At 47.1% G+C, this 22,013-nt stretch overlaps 1 protein-coding gene across 1 annotated transcript in view; it reads right to left on the bottom strand.

Annotated features, from left to right (window-relative positions):
* The window catches only part of POLQ (DNA polymerase theta), a 1,553,125-nt gene that overhangs the window by 1,443,603 nt on the left and 87,509 nt on the right, over window positions 1–22,013 (bottom strand). Inside the window, exon 2 of the mRNA XM_069635828.1 lies at window positions 4,294–5,138. Coding sequence (XP_069491929.1) covers window positions 4,294–4,837 — 544 coding nt within the window. The 5' untranslated portion in view covers window positions 4,838–5,138. The remainder of the gene's footprint in view (window positions 1–4,293; window positions 5,139–22,013) is intronic.

Raw genomic sequence — 22,013 nt, 5'->3', positions numbered from 1 at the left:
GCAAACCGTCCTGCGTAAGCTGGTCAGCCCACTGGTTGGCCCAGGGACACTTCCGAAGAGGCTTACTTGCAGGGTTTGATGAAGGTGCCGGGAAAAGTTGATCCCACTATTCCAATGGGTCGAAGCGCCTTCGCAGACCACCTAGGACGATAGGATGCAGAGGGGTCTCACAGGACGACAGCGGCTCAGGGTGCCAAACCTTCAGCGGGTCACCAGCGGTTCTTCGACTCTGCTTCTTGTTGCAGGATACTTGGCTCCTTATCCCTTGTTCGGTGTGAACTCAGGAGATCGACATGGTAGTGGTGTTTTCAGCCTCCTCTTATCCAAAGTTCCCTTCGCGCCAAAACGGATAGGACCCAATGGGAGATCTGCTCAAACACACTCACACCGTACGTGGACCTATCACGGACCACGGTGGTCCCAGTCATTCAGGACACTCCAGACTCTCTGGCACCCAGGATGTGTATTGGGAACAGGCATCCCAGCCAACATCCTGGAGGCACACACAAGGCATGCAGAAGCCTGCGAAAGCGTTGGGTTTTGCGGGAAAGTGCATGACCAAATAAGGACGGACCCGGGTCGGCTAGACCTGGGGAAGGTGAAGGGGCAAGACGGTCAGAGGACAGGACAAAGAACCTCGTGGCATAGCCATATTGGAGCCAGGCCACTCATTTGAGCCAAACGCAGTAAGCGCGGATAACATGGCGAAAAAGGGTTCAAAACACAAGAGAAACGATAGCTGCCACCAGTCCTGTTCGTGACACACTTGCGCAGTTCATAATAAGTCCAGCAAGAGTTTCTAGGGCCTTTGGAATGACTAGAGACCCAAGAGCGCGGTCAAGTAAGTTACAGTGCACTCTTGTTTCATGTTGCACAAAAGCTGCAACATGAGCAAAGGACTAGGGTAAACGAAGTCTCCCAGTACTGACTGTCTTAAGGGCATGTCAGTTTCCCCATAAGAATTGAGCGAAAGCCCAGAGGAGTGCGGCGGAAGGCTGCGCTTCTCTGGCAAAGTCTAGATCAGGGTGTAAAACAACAGAAACAAGGTTGGGGGTTGCCACATGGAGGGAAAATTACATACAATATGTAATGTTTCCTAACAATCAGTGCAAGTGTGCACTATAAAGAAAGGAACTGTGCGAGAGGCACAATATAAAGACAAGAAACCAAAGGAAAGTGCAGGTGTGCACAGTGAAATAAAGGAAACAAAAGAAGGCAAGGAAACAAAAGAAGGCAAGGAAACAAAAGAAGGCAAGGAAACAAAAGAAGGCAAGGAAACAAAAGAAGGCAAGGAAACAAAAGAAGGCAAGGAAACAAAAGAAGGCAAGAAGGTGTGCAGGAAGCACCTGAAGGTGGAACATTAAAAAGGAAGAGCAAGGAACAAGGAGAGGGGTTAAAGGTCAGAGTGGAGGAGCAAAGTGCCCAGCATTCTCAAAAGTCTCCGATACTACCCCATGTAAGATCTGTACAGTGAAAGGAACATCCTGACTAGGTGAAGAACTGCGTTTGTTAAAAGACGGAAGGGGCCTAAGCTTGGGCAAGGGAGCCCCGAGAGGCCAGACCAGAACTGTGTATTCTTTTTTTGTTTGAAACTGGAAGAGTCCAGGCTTGGGTAAGGGAGCCCCAAGGATATTGTGGACTTTGTTGATTTGCTGCAAGAGCCCTGTGCGGAAGGTTACGGACTCCCCCTTTTGAATTGAACTATCTTGCACTGGCAGAACTACACCCATTGGTAAGACTATCTGAAACCAGCTGTGGTTTACATTTCCTTTTCTTTGAGCCACTATTTTTCCCTTTTTTAAGACTTCCTAAAATGTTTGTAAATAGTGAGGGCAAGCATAGGTTTTATACACAGACGGATTATTTGTTTGGACTTTCAGGCACTGGCGGCCCTAAGAAACATCATTTAAGGGAACCATCCCTTTAGGATTTAGGGCCAGTTAGGCATTACAACTCAGGAACCTTAGTTAATAAAGGTTTTGAAAATAACAACTTTGAGTCTGTGTCTCTTGATACCATGCCCGTCTCACACCAGGGAAAAGCCATTGCTTTTGGATCCTGACCCTGGTGGCGGAGAAGCAAGGAAGGATCGCCTGGGTGGATGGTCCTTGAGGATTGAAGTAGGGTGCCCTCAGGCGAGACATGGTATCACCCCTTTCCCATTGCCAACAAACCCAACCCTCCCCCGAGCTTTATGGGCTATTTAAAGCAAGCTCATTTCCCAAAATGTGACACTTGACAGTAATGAGACGAGGAAGAGGAGACAGTAATGAACACTAGACCATGTCACCACTTTAGTACTGGGACGAGTAAGATGCCTGCGAAGTGTCAATCATGGACAGGCAAATCCAATTGGAAGTACACACCTGCAGCCTGTCAAAAGGTTGCAGGTGTATAAAGGAAGACAAAATTGGCAGCAAGAGGAGAAACAGGGAGGCCTGTGGGAAGGAGACCAGCAGAGGACCCGTGTTCAGAGGAGGCAGACGTGGTGGGACCTGTGGATGAGCCAGGAGCTGGGGCTGCAGAACTGCGGGAGAGAGCGGGACGCTGTTCGTGACCAAAAGAAGGCAGCAGAGCAACCAGCGATGCGAAGACAAGTTCCGAAGTACGTGCAGGGCTCGCGGCCGCTGGCCACCACCCGGAGAGGCTGGGAGAAGCAGCGGAAGCCACCGTGTACCACACCGAACACCGGTGGGTGTCGGGAGAGGCACTCGGCAGCTGGGGCATTCCAAGCGGGTGGCGGAGAGGTAATAATTTAGCGAACTTAAGAAAAAACCATGAAAATAAACATGCTAAATGCACATTGAATACCAAAACAAATGGGAATTTGAAATAGAGCATTTGTTTAACACTGAACTAAATGAAACTTGAAATTGAGCACATTGAATATTTGGTGAATACCGTATAGAACAAATCTCGCAATTAAGTTTGTTGAATATAAAATCAAGCACAGCTTTTTGGGAAAAGCAAGCAAAGACAGCTAAAGCGAAAGTGCCCATATGATAACACATAAGAAAAGGACACCAGTGTGAAAGAGTGCCAACTAAAGGTGGGGCAGGACTAAGACTACCACAAAGTGAACTTTACAGATAAACGCAGTGCGGCAAGGCCAAAGGCTGGTAGGAGGTGTGCGACATACACTTGTAGAGCCAGGAGGCTACAGAGGAGAAGCCAGAGAAGTGTAAATATGGTCTACAAAGCCAAGAGCCCACCTAAGAGAGGTATCCTGGTTGCGTGACCTGTGATGGGTGGGCCATGTGATCTGACAACTGTGCCTATACTGGTGAGACCTGACCTGCGAGAACCAAGAGACACTGTGGAATAAACCAAGAAGGGGCACTGCCAGTGAATGGATGAGGCAATACAGGAACATGGTCAAGATGACCTTACGTTGTGTTAAATCATTTGTTTGAAAGACTGAAGAACTATATGTGGTGAAGCTAAAGTCTTGGGGAAGGGAGCCTTGAGAAGTGAGGAGTTATACTTGTTGTCTCGAGAAGAAGCCTTGAGACCACTTTTCCTTTGAACGGTGCGGCTTCGATCTTAGGGAAGGGAACCAGAGTATTGTGTGGCACTGTATTACCTTGAGTAGGAGAGAGGTAACAGACTTCTGTGGAACTTTCTTGAACTTGGGGAAGGGGAGCTGAAACAGAAGCTAAAAGTTGGAAGAAGCTCAGAACTTTATGTTAATCACCATTTCTTGTATTATTGACATCCCTACACATTATTTAGCTTTAGTTTTCAGGGAAAGCATATTTTTTTTAATACCGACAGACTTAAGTAGAACTCTTTGGTTGTCTATGAAATGATCGGGGAAAAAAGACCTAAAGAGAAATGACTGCATTTTCTTGGGTTGAGTTTCCTTTTACTAATGGGGGAGGGGAGTTCGCCCCACTGCCCACTACCTTCACTTATTCCCTTACCCCAACCCCCCCCCCCCATCTATATATTAATACAAATATACAACACTCCCAAACAAATTTGATCAAAATAATTTGGTAATTTCTCATTAGGTAATGTTGCATTTGATTATTTTTGCGGACACCGAACTCTCACACTATCCTAAATTTTGTTCACCAAGGGAAATCCCACCCTAGTATAGGGCAGTTACGCCTTCTACCATCCTGACATTTGAGTTAATAAATGACTTGGTTTTGGAATCTTGAATCTGTTGTCTGTGTCATACTTCATGATGCCTTCACACATCACCCACAAAGAGTGCTGTCATCCACATAGCTACATACAATGGGGCATTCTTAATTGTGCAAACGTTGGCAAAATGAAAACTATTACCTGTGGCAGCAAAGGACTCAAACCTGCTACTGTCCAGCACGGAGCGATCTAGACCTGGAGGCGGGGTCAGTACGGACACAGAGAGGCGGGATGTTGTGAGGTGCTTTTCTTTACGCTTTCTTTTGAGTGCCAAAGACTGGTGACCAGGGCTGAAAAGGATATAATCATCCTGAGGCTTCTCCATGGTGCTGCTTGTGCCCAATGACTTCTTGCAGGGCTTCCCACCCTTCACTTCCTGATGGCATCCATGCCCATTTACTGTACTTCGAGAAGAGGGGTGACTGAGTCTGGCGTGGACAGATGCGATTTTCTTTGCTGAGGGTGGAGTGGCAGAATTCTCTGAATCTGGACTGGACAAAAACGATGGGCGCCCCCGCTTTTTGCCAGCAGATGCTGGTCCAGTGGCAGCTTTGGAAGAAGAGAGTGGTTGACATTTCTGCACAGTCCCCTTCTCATTATGCATGCCACCAAACAAGATGTTGGAAAGCGCTGCACTGCCTCGGTTAAGCGTGCCCAGAGGGCGCTTTGTTTTGGGGGGCTGCATCCACAAACCTCAGCAGAGCCTATCAAGAAGCCGCCAAGGTTTTATTCTAAAGGAGTTCACTGCCCCACTAAGGAATCCTGACAGCTTTCAGGGAGGTGGTGAAGTTCACGTTGGCATTTCTGGGCCCCACCAGGGAAATAAGCAATGGACTGCTTTTTGGGGTGGCTGAAAGGTCAGCTCCTCCTCTTGGTTTATCATGACTGATGCTGAACGTAGGAATCACTTTATCTGATGCTAGAAGAGGAGAAGGTAGAAAACGGCAACGCCTGCTTCGAAGATAGTCGGCATGGCTACATGATTCCTGAAACAGAAGGAAACCAACACATTAGAAAGACTAAAACATACAGAACAAGTTAATTTAACACTTCATACATGTAAAATGTTTTGCATCAGGGGCTAGTTGGCATTCAAGACATTCTCCAGGCCTCCATTTCAGCTGTTTAAAGATATAACACAATGATTAACGATCAGGTGGAAGAACTTGGTCAAGCAAATCAAAACAATCATCCCCTGTTCAGGCAGATCGTAGACAACTGTAAAACTAGGCACGGATTTATAGAGTTGCCAACCAAAGGTGTGCTTTGTGCTGGCTGCTTCGTCAAGTTTCAATACAGTAGTTGTGGCGAGCCAGATTGCAATATATAACTGCCCTCATGCCTATTGGTCACTTCAAACACTTTTTTGGCGAGGGTTGGGATGGTTCAAGTGGAGTCTCTAAAGTAAATATTCTTAAACATCATTTGTCCCAGTGGGTTAGACTTAGGAGAGGACCAGAACATCCAAGAGAACATCAGCCTTTTTGAACTTGCCTACTAAAGTTGGCACTAAAGCAAATATGGAGATACTTTAATAGTTATAGAAGCTTGTGTGAACAAAAACACAAATCATGAACATCTGTGCAAAAAAAGACTCTCTGGCTGGCACCAGAGCAAATCATAGACCTCTAGTGTAACTAAAATATGAGTTTATGGTTGCGCATTGGGGTAATGCGAATGCGTTTTAACCCAACAATTTATGATGTGGTTGATAAAGTCTAGCAAGAACATCAGGTCTATTGCTTGGCTTAGACATATTAGAAAGATGGCCATTGGAGTCAATTGTGAAAGTAGATTTGCAAACCCTAGCACCATTAACTGTAAGGCACCAAGACATACAAAACTAGCCTTCAAATTATTGTTAGTGCAAAGAGAACATACTGAGCTTACGAAAAGTTCAAACCGCCAGCATTTTGCATGGTTGTCCATTGGTTTACAAATATATTTAAAAGTTTCCAGGTTTTTAAATAAATATTTTATTACAAGAGTTTGCTTTAATATGCTAACTTCGAAGGTTGGAACTGCTAAATGGGCTGTTCCTCCATCAGATAATCTCATCTGTGATTTGTGTAATGAGGAACCGAGGACCTCCGACACTTTTTTGGCCAACTTGTTATCAAGTACATAGGTGCACTTCGCTATCACGCAATTTTAATTTTATCCAGTGCAGACATGCATTTTTTACTACTTGCAGATTTCTGATCTGGTCTGATGTGAGGTTTGTGGCTTGTGTGGTGCCTGTTGATGATCAGTTGAACAATTGTTCCTTGATTTATATTGTTAAATCTCTGCACTTTCACTGTGCTAGCCGCTTCCTTCTGTTATCTGATCCTCCGCCTCCTAAGTAGCCTGTGGGGCGTGGGGAGTACTTAAAGTCGGCTCCCCTTGCTTGTTTGCCAGTGACTGATCGTGAGGCAGGTATGGGGGCGTGGGCGGTGCTTACCGCGTGATGCTGCTCGCTCCCCGGGCCTATCTTTTCCAGTTCTGGCCCCCGCTCTCCTTGCTTGGTGTGCGCAGGTCCTCCAGTGTGTGCCTGTGCACTGGCGTTCGCAGGAGGCTTCGTGAGTGCCTGAGCTGCTGCAGCGTGTTTACTGCGTGCCGCCGCGTCGGAGGGCAGGATTGCTGCGCGACCGAGGCGTGCCGACGCGCTAAACTGCCCGGCAGCAGACCTCGTGACGGCACGGGTGGGTCGCTCAACCCCTCGTTGCCATTGTTTAATCCTCACCTGAGAGTCGGGTACGTGCGGGCCCTCCCCAATGATACGCGGAATCCGGGGCCAGTATGCAACTTACTTTGTTAAACTATGCGGCAACTGCCGCAACAACCCTCGCCCCGCCCCCTCCCTTGTCCCCACGTCATGTCCTGTTCCTCCTGAACGACCGCAACGTCGGTCTACCCACACATCGTGTGGGGAGGTTATGACAAGCAGCATAGCCTTTCTTATGCATGATAGTGCATTTCCCAACTGAAAGACCACCAGTCACCTTGCAAATCTGTCAGTTAAAGCGAGCAATACAATAAAGCACCCTTTGAAAATGTGTTCATACCTGTGGTGTGGGACCTACCCCTTGGGTTGCCCCTTTGAAGGGGATGTGTCTTGTTGCCCTTTTAACATGGGCCAAGCTAATAAAAGGAGCTTCTGCAGACAGGCCCAACAGATGCCTGGTACAGATTACCAGCCCTACTGTGACAAGACCACACAGACCAAGAAGAATACAAACCCACACTACATACTCAACCCGAGAAGATGGAGTAATGAGGCTCAAGCCTCGGTATCCAAAAATCACTGCTGATGGATAAAAATCTAAACGAGCGAGGCCCAACAGAACGGCTGCAGACTCCAGAAGAGTAACTCCTGAGTTGGTGTCTCATTTCATGTGGGAGGCACGGGCCTGCATGCCCAGATGCCGTGGGACCATCGTACCAGCATGGTGGCAGAGGCCCGCACGGTCAGAGGCATGGCTGGCTGTGCCCCCACCCCCAATGGTGCTGGTGTCCTATGGTACCATGGGGCCTGCCGGATGTCCAGGGCAGGTTCCCAATCCCCACAGGCACAGGCCTGTTAAGTGCTGGTGTCCGTAGCATTGCGGGTCGGGGGGGGCTGCTGGATGTGCATAGCGGCCCCCCCCATAACAATACCCATAACGTCTAAATAGCTTGATATGCTAAATAGTAAAGTTAGCTTTGATGTCCTTAGTTGAATGTTCTTAAAACCATGTATAACAATACACTAGAGGTTTGTGACAAATCTCCAAACCTAAGTGAGATGTTTACACCTCTTTTATTGCGTGTCTTGAAGCGCTGAAAATAAAGTGGCTACATAGATATTTTGCATCTTCTAGTTTTCCCTTCAGGATGTGGAAAATAAAAAAAAGGTACACTGATATTATTTTGGCCCTGCATGCTGCTGCTAGAAGTATATGGTGTCATTCTTTACTATGCAATGTGTGTATTTTGCAAGTAAACTCTATAGGGAAGTATTATTGTAGGTCTTGACCCCCCAAAACATAAATATTGGTTCCAAGTAAGGTGTGTAAGAAGGTGGCGATGCCCAAATTGCAGAGTGGGTTAAAATCCCTGCTTTGCTGTTTAGCGTAAGTGTGTGATGCCGGGCAAATAATGAAATCTCATGCCGACTTCAACTGCAAAAATTGGAGGGCTTATAAATAATTACGTTTACACCACCCTTACAATAGGACAGTTTTAATAAGCGTAGGGCCCCATTAGTGTACCCTGGTGCTCTTCTGCTAGTGGTTTCAATACTGTCACATAGAATTGTATTATTGCTGCCTTGGCATTCCGCCAGTTTTGTATAACTTGATTTGACCAGAAGACAGTCTTACCTTCCGTTCAGTGCACCAGAGATTCTAGTATAGTGGACTAAATGTGGCAGAACCAACATAACATTTTCTCCCCGGTTTACTCTGGTCCCAACCAATGTAGGCGGCACCATTTAGCCCCTCCCAGAACACCCCAGTACCTTTTGATTGTGGGGGTACAATATATCATGGCCTGAACGCACCTATAGTAATTCGCCTCCCCTGCCTCCCTGGGGTTAAGTAACACAAGTGGTCATCCTGTTTTATGCTTAATCTGGTCCCAACGGAAGTAGAAGTACCATCTAGCCCCTCCTTGGACACCCCATACCTTTTGATTGTGGGGGTGCAAGATATCATGGTCTGGACACACCTACAGTAATTTGCATCCCCCCAAAACTCCCTGGGGTTAACTCAAAATAACACAAGTGGCCATCCTGTTTTAGGATTCCTCTGGTCCCATCCAATGTGGAGGAACCATCTAGCCCCTGCCAGGGTACCCCCGTACCTTTTGATTGTGGGGGTACAAGATATCATGGCCTGAACACACACATGGTAATTCGCATCCCCTGTTTTTGTAGGGGTAATTCACACTAACATAAGTGGTCATCCTGTTTTAGATTTGCCCTGGTTCCTCTTAAGCGATGTATATGCATCCTCTAGCCCCGTCCTAGATGCCCCAAAACCTTTTGATCAGTGAGGTGCACAGAAGGTGGAACCAAGTGCTGAATGATCTGTGGATGACTTGCTTGCCCTCGGTTTGGGAGTGGTAATCAGTGACTCCAGTGGGAGCTGTGTATGTGAGATTGAGTGGTAGTGGTGTGGTGTGCAGGGGTAGAAGACAAGTAGGTGAAGAGTGTAGATGTCAAAGGAGTAGAGAGGGTTAAAGTGGAAATGAGAGGTGAGTGGTAGAGATTTTTTATGCTAAATACATTTCAATGGATTGCTTTTGACCCTCAGATTCCTCATCAGATAGATATCCATTCCAGTGTCAGCTGATTGCAAACTTTTTGACATGTGGCGTTAGTGCACCTCTACTCGGCCATCGATCCCTCTGGACTCAATTCAGCGGTCGTCGACTCCAGATGCGAAGTCGGTCACCCTACATTTACTGTGTCACTATGCCCCTGTCCCTCAGTTCCTCAGTTTCTTTTTTCCACGCACTCAGAACGCTGCTCATCGGTACAACTCACTTTCTCTCAGAAAAATATTCTTTTCAAACTATACATTTTTATCTTATTCAATGGGGTTTCAATATTATGTCAGCTCCCAAGATGTCAGGCTTCAAGCGGTGCAAGGACTGTCCTTCCAAGATGTCCATTACCCCACACAGTGTCTGCGTGTGGTGCCTCAGCATCGGTCCCGTCAATGAGGACTGCAGTTCTTGCATGAAGATGAACCTGAAATCACTGCGGAAGAGGGTTGCAAAACTCACGTTAGGTTGACCCCCATCAAACTCTCCGGCCTGCTTGACCGCCTGGTTGTCAGAGCTCAAGAAGGAGGGGCCCTCTCCAGCAAAAGATGTTATGCACCATAAAGAGACCAAAAAGCTATCATATTTGCCTAGGCATTCCACATTCTGCTCTTCCCATAAAAAGAAATGGCGTCATCAACGAATGTATGATTCTGGTTCCCCCAACGTATTCGTTAAGTCTACTTCAGGGCCAACATCTAGGATAGAGTGGGAGGTTTTAAAAGAGCAAATGCACAACATGTTTAAGAAAGCAGCTGCAGGTAACTCCTCGAAGCAGCATGCTCCATCGGCTCCAGCGGTGCCTGGCCCCAAGGAAGCCATTGTAGAGGAGCAGCCAAATGCCTCTGCAGGAATTCCCTCCCCCCGCTATCTGTATGCTTGACACCAGTGACTGACTATTCTGCCGAGTCTTCGAGACAAGGCATCCACTGAGAAAACCCTGTCTGATGTAAATGACAATCTCCTGGAAGGAGTCCACAAAGGAATATGAAAATGAGAGAAAGAGAAGCTGGTGACATCACATCACAATAAGTGAGCGTGATGCATTGAGAAGGGTGGCTAAAAGAAGAGGATGCATAGTCCTTATAGAATTTGATGACGGAATAAAGAAGCGAGTAAACTTTCATATGCGGAATGAAGATTGCACGTATGAAGAACATTGCAGAAAATGCAAGCTGTTTAATAACTGTACAGATGCAGCAACACAAGCAGACTAAGTAATCATAAGGGCTGGCTATACGAAGTGAATAGACTGCAGGCGGTGCTGCCATTATATATAAACTGGATATCCTGCGTCACATTTTAGTAAGCTCAAACCTACGGAGAAAGAAGGATTAATAGCTGTGTCTCGCAGCAAAGTAGTAAGTGGCTGAAGATCAAAGAAAGACAAAGAAGGGCTGTCTGGTTTGGTGTCAAAAGATGAAGTAGCCAAGAACTGGTAATATATCCGAAAAGAACAGGAACCGTGAGATTTTGAATCGTCTAGTGTTAAGATACAACGAAAGAACACCACGAGTGCCAAGTTTATTAATTAAAGACAATTAAACAGGCCAAAATACGGTCTTCTGTCACGTGACTAATAAGTAAAGAGGATGACTTGCACTAGGGGGGCATAAATTCACTCTCTGCCCAATCAACAGCGGCCGCCAGACCGGACTCTAAGCCCACACTGCATCTGCAATAAGTGAATACACTGGCTACATTATTAATTACCATTATTGTTGGCTCCACTTGTCCCCCACCTGCTGCAAAAAAAGTCCTAGATTATTGTTATGTCTTCATATACTGCTTATGTCGTTCATTGCCTCACATGCCACCATACAAGTACATTAGTGTAGGGCACGGCCTAGGACTCCACTCTTACCCTCGGCGGAATAACCGCGGTACGCTCTCCATCTAGGTAGCATTTCTGTGGTAACGTGCACCCTGATACGGCCGACGCAATTAAATAGGTTCCGACCTTGTAGCGGTACCTCGCTCATTAGGATTATGTTTGTACTATAACTTTCTACATGCTGTGTACACACGCAGCTTCATTACATTTTAAGGTAATGTTACGTTTACCACTCTCATTCAATGTGCTGTTATGTAAAATGTTTTACTTAAGCAAATATCTTGCCCCACTCTATTTAAGGATGCACAGCGCCTTGCGCTGTGTTTAATTGGTAGGCCATGTCAGCCCCGACCAACTAGTTACCCTAGGCTTACTCACGACAGACACGCTGTAAGCCCAGGTCACACTCCCAACCCGACCACTGGCTACGCTGCTCCACCCCACGCCGTTATGGCGCCCGAATAGTCGAACTGCCTGCAGGCAACCCCTGCAGTGTTGACCTCTCAGCTTCGTCACAAGTTCCTCAGCTAGTCTCAAGCACAGAGAAAAGCAGTATTGCTGCTATCCTGCCCACTCGCTGTAAAGGCGCATCCAGCATGGCATGTACTCCACCTAACTCCAAGGACAATGTCTGTACTCCATTTCTGCCTTCATATTTCAGCAAAGTGTACGTCCCGTCTGCCCTCACTCCATGCCCTCTCGCCTCCCTGCGCAACAGGCTCAACAGACAAAGAAGCCGCACGTACCCCATTTGCCACAGTAACTGCCAGAGACCCACAAGTACCAGAAACCTCTTTCTAGGGGCCTGCACGCACCCACTCCCAGCAGCCTCCAAACTCAAACAATTCACATGGCAATCACTGGCTGGGGCGCCATCCCACTTTGTGACTCCCAGATCAAAGATAGACGCCGGCCTCACCCGTCGCTTCACAGCAAAAGAAACAGTTAATGAAAACAGAGCACCTTCCGCTGCAATTCCCCCTCATCAATGAGAGATCGCTTCCGGCCCATGCTACAGAGATTCATGATCTAATCACCAACCTTGACCTGGACGCTCTAGTAGTGACCGAAACATGGCTTCACGAGGCTTCAGGTCCACCCATTTCTCTAGCCCTCCCCTTCAGGCTGCACCATCCTGCGTCAAGACAGACCGATGGCAAAAGTTGGAGGTGTGGCTTTCAGTCAAGGAAACGCTGGCAATCAGACACCTCTTGTCTCGGTGGCAATGTAGACTCTATCAAACTGACAATGTCGCTGAATATCAGGATTGCTGTTCACATAGCATATTGCCGTCCAGGACCACTACTAGTCTTCCACGATAATCTTATCCACCTGCGAGGGGATAACCTCGAAATCTGTTCTCCTTGGAGACTTTAACCTGGGATTCAATGACCACAAAGACAAATCAGCCAAGGCCTTGGCAAAAGCCCTCCATGATCTGGGCTTCCAACAGAAAGTGGTCAACCCCCAACCACTGTAAAGGGCGCCTCTTGAACTGGGTAATGGACCACAACTGTAATATGGACATTGGCTCCAATACCCCTTCCCCCTGGACAGACCACCATTTTATTCACTTCCACATCCCTACCACGATAAATGTACCCAAATCATTAAAGCCTGCCCCGCCGGCTCTAGCTAGATCCTCACTTAACCTCACTAAGGAGAAGCTACTCCCTTTCCTAGAGGTCCCCGCACTCAAACCTCCATTTCCGCCTGAACCCTCCGTTTTGGCACAGCTATACAACCCTACAATTAAAACTCCACTGGAAGCAACTGCCCCGCTCTAGATGAGGAGAGAAAAAAAGATGAAAAATGCGAACTCTTAGTTCTCCGCCAAGCTGAAAGAGTTACGCACACTTAAGCGCAAAGCACTCCACAAATGGCAAATCTCACCACAAGAGACCACCCGAATTGCCTACAAATCGCTTGCCGCGCAATACAAAAAAAAAGATAATTTTAACCAAATCAACAGTTAATAACAATCGGATTGCTAACGCAACTTCTGAATCTAAAGAACTCTGCCATTTTTAGAGAATTGGCCTCACCAGTCACAAGCATACCCGTTGTCGTGAAAGAGCAAACGTGGTGCACAAAAGTCCAAATAGAGATGATAAAAAAAATTTAAAAAAAGAAAAAGAAAAATGCAACTCTTGCAGGACAAGATCAATGCCCACCATAAAGCCTTCACAACAGCCAGCTCACCTATACCGCCTAAAACCAGTTCAGAAAGCAGAAAGGATTTTCTCTTTTCTTTTAGGCCAGTTAGGGAGACAGATGTGCTTGCCGTCATATGGAAAATGAAATCCTCCAACTGCAAGGGTGATTCGTGCCCCACCAACCTCATTAAGGATTGTGCAGAATCACTAGCCCCAATCATGACTGCTTTCATTAATGCTTCCTTTAGCTCCATCAAAGTTCCAGATTGCTTTAAGGAGGCGTGGGCACGCCCACTGCAAAATAAACATACTCTAGATCCCGAGATCCGCAATAACTACAGACCCATCACCATGGGCCCTTTCCTATTAAAGATTCTGGATAAAGTGGCCTATGCACAAATCCAGCAGTTTTTAGAAGCAAACAGTATATTGGGGAAGAGGCAATCTGGTTTCCCCACGGGCCACGGAATGGAATCCGACCTCAAGATACAACTAGGGGAGATAATGGACAATGGTAAACCGGCACTTCTACTGCTTGCAGATCTTTCTGCGGCTTTCGATTTAGTTGACCATGAGACAATGCAGACAACTCAAGAACTCCGCCTACTTCTCTATGGTAGCCACATCATGGATTTCGTCCTTCCTCAAGGGGAGATGTATGAGAGTATTCTCGGAACAGGCATACGCAGCATCCAGCACTATCCACTGTGGTGTCCCGCAAGGATCTTGCACCACCCCCACGCTATACAATATCTTCACCCTACCCTTGTTCAATGACCTTGATTATCGTGGCCTAGCTTACACTAACTATGCCGATGACACACAAGTTCTTATCCCTCTCACTGGCTCCTATGCACAGGATGCAACAACACTCTCCAACATAGATGCAACCAATTCGGGGTTGGATGTCTGCAAATGGACTGTGTCTTAACGGGGAGAAAAAGGAAATACTACTGGTTGGTACAAACAACACTCAACAAATTGGATGAGCAATACCAGACTTTTACCTTTGATAACACTATAATTTCAGTGTCTTCAGCAGTCAAAACCCTAGGGGTTTTCCTCGACTCATCTCTCTCCATGATGCGACAAGTCAGCGCCATCGCGTCTGCAGCAGCACTCGCCACAAAGGTATCGCACTCATTAATGCTGTCAAACCGTACTTGTCCACCAAAAATGGCTGGTCAATGGCCAGGGACAACATCGGCACCAAATTGGACTATTGCAACACCCTCCTTTTGGGCACTTCTGCTAAAAAAAAAAAAAACATGTTGCAAGTCACTCAAAACAATGCTCTTAGAGCGACGCTAAGTATCCCCAAAAGAGAACACCTCTCTCAGGCGAGATGGAATGCACTCTGACTGCCTGTCAAAGAGCGAAGCCTCTTTAAGACCATGGCCATCACACACACAAGTGTCTCTCGCTCGCAGCCCCCAGGTACCTGGCTGACAAAATATTACCCACTCCCTCCTCCAGACCTACTTGCTTCCAAACTACCAACCTTATCTTTGTCATTTCCTTCAAAAGAGCCAAGGCGGGTGGTACCAGCTTCCTATACCTAGCACCCAAAAATTGGAATGCGCTGCCCACTACCCCCAGGAATGAAACTTCGTATGCTGTCTTCCGCAAAGCACTGAAGACTAAGCTTTTCAATTAGATTGGTAATGCAGCCTTGCCTCACTTCTTAACACGGTCATTGTAATTGTTTTTTAATGTATGCTGCTCACTGTTTACACATTGCTTCTGTTGTGCACCGTCTGCCTAGCAACACGACCTGGTTCACCTGTAACCCCTGGACCATCCTGGCCTAGGTCACCAGGGCAATTGTTCATGTACAACTTCCTTAGTGTGACTGTAACTGTACCATACTCTGTCTTGCTCATGTAACTAAGTAAATCAACAGTAACAGCACCACGATGCCCCAGGGCCGTTGTGAGCTTTATAAATACAAATAAAAAAAATAAGTTGTCCGCCTGACTGTAGAGACCAATCATAGCCCGTCCCTATATAGAAAGTATACTTAGATGTTCCCCTTAGTCCAACCACAACTCCCCTTAGGGTTTTCTTATGTTCCACGTAGTATGACGTCACGTATATTATAAAAGTATTGTTTTTTATGAAATGCGTTGAGAACAAGAGCAAATGTCTGTTGATGTCCTTTGTAACTCCCTGTTTTAGACAATTGATAATAAAACAGTCAGATGAGACTTTTTGCCAACTTCCGAGTCATTCTGATCATTTGGTTTAAGAGTTATTCTGCATCACATCCAGAGTATGATATGTTACTGATTTAAGGACCACTGGGTTCATGGTGTCGGCACCTGAGCCCTCGGGCCCGGTGCCGACTGCTCGCAAGGCGTTGACGCAGTTATCGGTACCATCTGGTGTGGATCCGTCGGCATTGATGTCCGACTGATCGTACATGCCTCAGTGGCGATCTGATTTTTTTCAGCACTATGGCGTCAATTTTCGGTAAAGATGATGTCCACGAGCTGTTTGACGTTGATCTCACATATTCAGGCAATGGAGGCACAGATCATTTCTCAGATGTGGCCGATTTGATGGCTTTGGCAGAGGGGCTTTGAGATGCCAGTGGCCTAGACAATTCCTCTGATGTGGAGATTCAGCAAGCCCATCCTTATGGTCATGCAAGTGCAGAGTATTGTTCTGCAGCGGACAGGGGAGTGGATGCCCTAGGTTGCGGTACCCCAGCCAGATCTCTGTCAGGATATGATCTGACTGACATCGTCGACAAGGAAGCCCCTACAGAAAGAACCATGCCTTTCAATATGGCCATTGCTGACCCCATCACCACCTTGTGGCAGAAGCCCTGAGAATTATTTCTTCACGAAGAAGTATAAGCCGGCAAGAGGGGACACAATATACCTCCCCTCATCCTAAGCCCGAGAGGGCTGGCCATAAAAACAGCCACCATCAACACCAGACCATCCACATCAACTTCCATTCTCCCTATGGACAGGGAAGGTAAGAAAATAGACGCCCTGGCAAAAAAAGTATTTTAATCAAGCAGTATGGCCTTAAGGCGATCTATTCATCCTGCGCACTTGGCAAATAGAGCTGTGGGCTTTGGCAAACCATCAGGGAAGCTTCCCAGTACATTCCTGAAGGGGAGATGCAGGAAGGCTTTTTGAGGATGGTGGACTATGACCAAGAGGTAGCCTGGTAATCGTTGCGGATGGGCCTGGACGTTGATTTGAGTTCTCTCCCTATGCTTCACTAATTGGGGGGCAGATAGGCAAGCATTGGCCCCAATGGTGGGAGATCACATCCGATGCCTGGGTACTTCAGCTCGTCCAATGGGGGGGACACCACCTCCACCTCGTCAAAAATCGAACAGGTGCTCCAGTAAGCACTGCGAGCCCTGCTTTTAAAAAAAGATGCTGAGGAGGTAACTACCGATCAGAGAGGATTGGGCTGGTATTCCCGATATTTGCTGGTAACCAAGAAATGCTGAGGACTTCATCCAATCTTGGACCTCAGGGCTTTGAAAAAGTTCCTGGAGGAAGGACAACTTCAAAATGGTGACATTGAGAGAAATTCTCCACGCTCTCAGACTTCAGAATTGGCTGGATGCATATTTCCACGTGCCGATCCACCAAAAGCACAGGCCATTCCTGAGTTTCCTCATAGGGGACAAACACTACAACTTCAAGGTGTTCCCGTTTGGGACAATCCAGCATTGTGTTCCCATACCTGGACAATTGGTTGATCCAAAGAAGGTAGGCAAACCAGGGGTTTATTTGAGGTAGCACATTTATTTGCACATATAAAAAAGATAAACTCAAATTTCATCAAACCAACAAGCTAATCTTTAAGACAGAAGCCGGAAGCCTCCAACACATACAAACACTGTGCAAACTCACGCAAACAGATTACCCATTCCCTACATACCACATAATTCATTCAAAGCAACCCAAACATTTAGTTTTCAAACAAACCAAAGGAGCAGAAAGATAATGCAGCAATAGATATTGTCTGAAACAAATTGCAAAGAGAATAAGTAAAAAGGCATATAAATAAAGTGATTCAACAATATTGAATTGTTCTAACAAGGCCTAAATCATTTTCACAGGTCCATAAATCCACAAGGGTGCAGTTTATAAAACATGATAGTATCTCGTAGATCCATAGACCCATTCCAGAGCCACGCCACCTTGCCAGCGGTTTCCTTCCTCCGCCCCTTAGGCCTCATGGCCTCCTGCATTTTTCTAGTACCAGAAGCCAGACTGTATATGCAGTCTCTTCAGTCGCTATTACAGGGTCAATGGTCCCAGTACTCCAGCACCTTAAAAAGGGCATTCTGAAGCTGTCCAGGTCTGCGGCCAACAATCTATCTTGGTGGTCCAGCAGCGAGAACATGTTAGTGGGGGAACCCTTTTGGCCTCAATGGCCCCAGACCAGGGTGGTCACAAGTACATCTCTGAATGGTTGTGGCGCTCACTGCAAGGAGTTGCAGGGGAGTGTCTTTTGGTCCACAATGGAATCCCACTGCCACATGAACAGGCTAGAGCTGCAAGCAATCAGATTAGCTCTGAAAGCGTTTGCACCTTCTCTCAAAAGGTAAGCAGGTCCTCCTCATGACGGACAATACCGTGGCCACGCACTAACTGGGACAAGCAGGAAGCTGTGAAGGTACTCTCACAATTACTCCCTAGGGATCTTCTGTTGAGGTGGCCAGGGAAGGGCCATTGCTTTTAGATCCTGACCATGGGGGTGGACTAGCAGGGGAGGATTGTTAGGGAGAATTCTCATTTATGGCTAATTTCCCTTACCTAGCGAGTCCCTCGGCAGCTTTGTTGGATTTCTGGGGTTTATTCTTTTCCACCTGGTAGAGTGTGAACCTTTTTCCCACTCTTACATGTGTTTTACCATGTGTATTTCAACTGTTTGTGTGATCTTGGGCTCTGGAGCCATACCACTCCATGAGCCCCACTTTGTGTGTGTCTGACACAGCACCTTCGGTGCAGTGACACAGGGTTGTCTCCAAGACTCCCCCCCCTCCCCCCTTACTCAATTTTTCTGGGGCTGACTACTGTCCCCCAGAAACATGTAAAGTTGCCATTTACTTTATGTAGTCCTTTAAACTGCAGACCCAGTACACCCCCATCTTACATGGAGTACTGGAAGGGGTTAATTCCTACTCCTTTCTGTCTGCGCCTCTTGGAGCTTTGTTTTGCTCCCTTAACTCTACGACTTGGCTTGTGGCAGTGGTACCTACCCTATCTTTTCTACTGCGATTATATTATATAAACGTGGTACTGTTTTAGGCTATTGTATTAGCCCGAACTTAAACCTGCTTGACCAAATACTTTTTAATTCAGCTCCGGTAAGGTTTTATCACCATTTCTTTTTATTAAAATCCTTCTTGTGTTTTACTTTGCCCGGAAAACCAGGTTTGCCTCCTTTGTTCGCCGACGTTTGGCGGGCTTCTGTCCAGAAGCCCTCCTTTGGCGTCTAGGTGGGCTGAATGTGAGGAGGGGTGTAGTAACCCCCTGCACAGGGTCTCCTTGGAGACCCAAGTCGCACTTTGTCTTGATTGGCTGAGGTGGTTGTCCGGGCCGGACAACCCCCCTGCTGAGTGATTGACAGCCAGACATTGTGAATAGGCTGCTGCAACTCCCGGGTTCCAGTGAAGCCCTGCTGCAGTCCTGAGCGTTCTACCCTTCAATGACAAGAGAAGATCCAGTCCGGAGTCTTCTTCCATTGAGCCTGGTGGGATCAACCTGCTCACCTTCTTCAGCCAGAGGATCCTCTTCTTGGTCGAAATCGCTGCACACAGCTGTAGTGGTCCGGATAGCCATCTGAAGAGCCTCTCCTGTTTTAAAGGAGAGCACCTTTTATTCACCGTTGCTTTGCTGCTGCTGGCCTCATCCCTGGATAGTGCAGATCCCTCCCGACGTCCTCCTTGTCCCCACGACTGAAGCTTCAGGAACCGTGAGTCTGCAGGTACTACCAGGAACAACTGCCGTGGCACCAGCTTTTCTTCGAACTAATAAGGTACTGTGTCCGACTTCGAGGAACTAGGGTGAACCCTTTTCTCCTCACCAAAGGCTTGTCCTCATCTTCCTTCCCTCGTATAACTGTTCCCTCCCGTTTGACAATATCTAACTACTCCTGACAATCTCAAATCGTGAACTGTTCTAACCTTGTGATCCTCGACAACAGGACCCCTTGTCCCATTGACACTGGCGCAGGCCTATTGACTTATCTACGTTTTAGAAAGTATCCTCTGATTCCGTCTGCCTTGACAGAAGTATTGCCTATGATTTGTATCCCCTATTTTCTTGTGTTAATTCATGTGCTAAGTGTGTTTGACCTCGGTAACATTTCTTCTCGCGGGTACGCCTTTCTTTAGTAAGACCGAACTGTCATTACTGTCAAAAAGTGATCGCATATTAACCCGCGGTTACGTCTTTGTTTCACCGGTCCGTCAAATCCAATGTACTTAACTCGAACTACACAAGGGGAATTGGTTGGGTGTAGTATATTTGAAATGTGGTTTTAATTTAATAGAAGTGAAGTGTTTTATGAACAGTTGGTTTAAAAATAAATGTACTTCTATTTTTTAACCAGAAACCTTGAGTCCGTGTTTGTTTGAGTCACAGCAATTGTAGTCCTTTGTGTAATCTCTACTACTGCTCATTTGCTCTTGAGAGAGGTCTGGCTGCTCCGCTACTGCTACCACTCGAACTGTGTAGTACTGGCTTGTACCAAAAGTGAAATTGTACTACCACCTGTAGTCTTAAACTTGTGTAGTGGTTCCTAAGGGCACTGCCCAGGATTCTGCCTAACAAGGATCACCTGAGCGGAGAATCCTTGGTGATTGGGTACCAGAAGACCGAAACATGGTATCCCCCTTTCCTGACATTGACTTACCCTAGCCTCCCTCAACGTTTGTAGGATATTGCTGTCCATAATCAAATTGTCTCCTGAAATGACACAGAGTACTGAGAAGAAGAAGATGCTTCCGAGAGAAATACAAGTACCTATAGGAAATACCACTGTAGTACTGGGATGATGAAGAGGGATCCTGATGACTACATGGCTGAAGGTCAGGTATGTTACAGCAAATGGTCTAGTTGGAATCAGGCAAACCAGGCGAGTGAATTACACCTGAAACCCTTTGATGGGGCTCGGGTGTATAAAAGGTGGAGCACCAGAGAACTTAAAGAGCAGCAGGAAGGCCAGCCCAACCCACAAGAAGCCAAAGTAGAACAGAACGTCGAGGCGCTGAAGGACTGCATGGTGAAACAGAGTGGAAATCCATGGCGAGGGAGCAGTGTCTCTAAGGACCCAGTGAAGACGGGAGAAGGGAACCGTGGAGAGTGCCGGTCCCTTCGCTGTGGCCAAACAGTGCTCGTTCCCGTCAATGGAAGTACCAGTCCAAGTCGGGTTCCTGAGGGGCAGGCGGTGAGACCCCGACCTCAAATACCAGAAATCATCTCAACAAGGAAGCTGTAACGCTCACCTGATTCCCACTGAGGCGCTGACCCAAACTGGACTGCTACAGTTGCTTCTATGACTATGATGAGGCGTAGAACTCGGAAGACGCTCTGGGCAGGACCTCCGAATATTGACTGTCTGGCTTGTAAGGTGAGTTTTCTGCAGGTGGAAGAAAAAGGGGTAATTACAAGCTGGTTGGATAAGTTCTCCCACCAATCTTCTGCTTTTCCCACTTCTTGGTTCTCGACTGGTCTCCACGAACTCTCACCTTTGGTTTAGTAAAGCTGAGCTCTCCATCCTGCTTCTGGTGCAGGGGCGCGTGGAATCCAGTTACGTCACTGGATGATTTCAGTGTTTAGGCTCAGTGTCCTTTTGTGGCTTGTAATAGTCCTTCAGGTGCCAAGGAGCTGTTGGCGACACCACCACTGCTGTGCAAGAAGAGGCTCGTGAGTATAGAAGATCTGAGGCCGCTTCTGAAGGAGCACCCTTTTATAATGTCCTTTTCTGACTTTCAGGTGCCGAGATGCTGTGGGCGATGCCGCCGCTGTTGCACGTGCGGTGGCACGTAAGTATAACTGAATTGTGGCCGTTTCCAAATGGGCGCCTCTGATAATGTCTTTTCCTTCTTTTCAGGTGCCGAAATGCTGAGGGCGATGCTGCCGCTGCTGCGCGTGAAGAAGCGCGTAAGTATTACTGAATTGTGGCCACTTCAAAATGGGCACCTCTAATAATGTCTTTTGTCTTCCAGGTGCTGGGATGCTGCCGAAGCGAAGGCCGCGGTGAACTCCGGTGTGATCACGGATGGATAAGGTAAGCGAGCGCAGCTGCGAGAGTGTTGCCCGTTTTCTAACCATATGTCTTTATTTGCAGGTTGTCGGAGACTGGACTCTTGTGGCTGAATTCTGGTGAGTAGATGTTCCTGTGCCTTTTCTTCATCCACAGGTTGCTGCTTGAGAAGCTGAGGGTGTGTCTGGACCTGGAATGCAGGAGCCGACTCGGTGAGCGTCCTGCTGCTGTTGCAGAATAACGCGAAGCACGTGAATTCTATCGGGCGTGGTTTTAATAGTGGAGAAGTGCTTTGGTGCGTATTCTTCCTCCGCCTCACCCAGGTAAGAAAA

Source organism: Ambystoma mexicanum, chromosome 7p, assembly GCF_040938575.1.
Source record: "Ambystoma mexicanum isolate Mex_15411 chromosome 7p, UKY_AmexF1_1, whole genome shotgun sequence".
Lineage (NCBI taxonomy): Eukaryota > Metazoa > Chordata > Amphibia > Caudata > Ambystomatidae > Ambystoma > Ambystoma mexicanum.
Note: the sequence above shows the minus strand (reverse complement) of the source record. Positions and strands in the feature narration are given on the sequence as shown.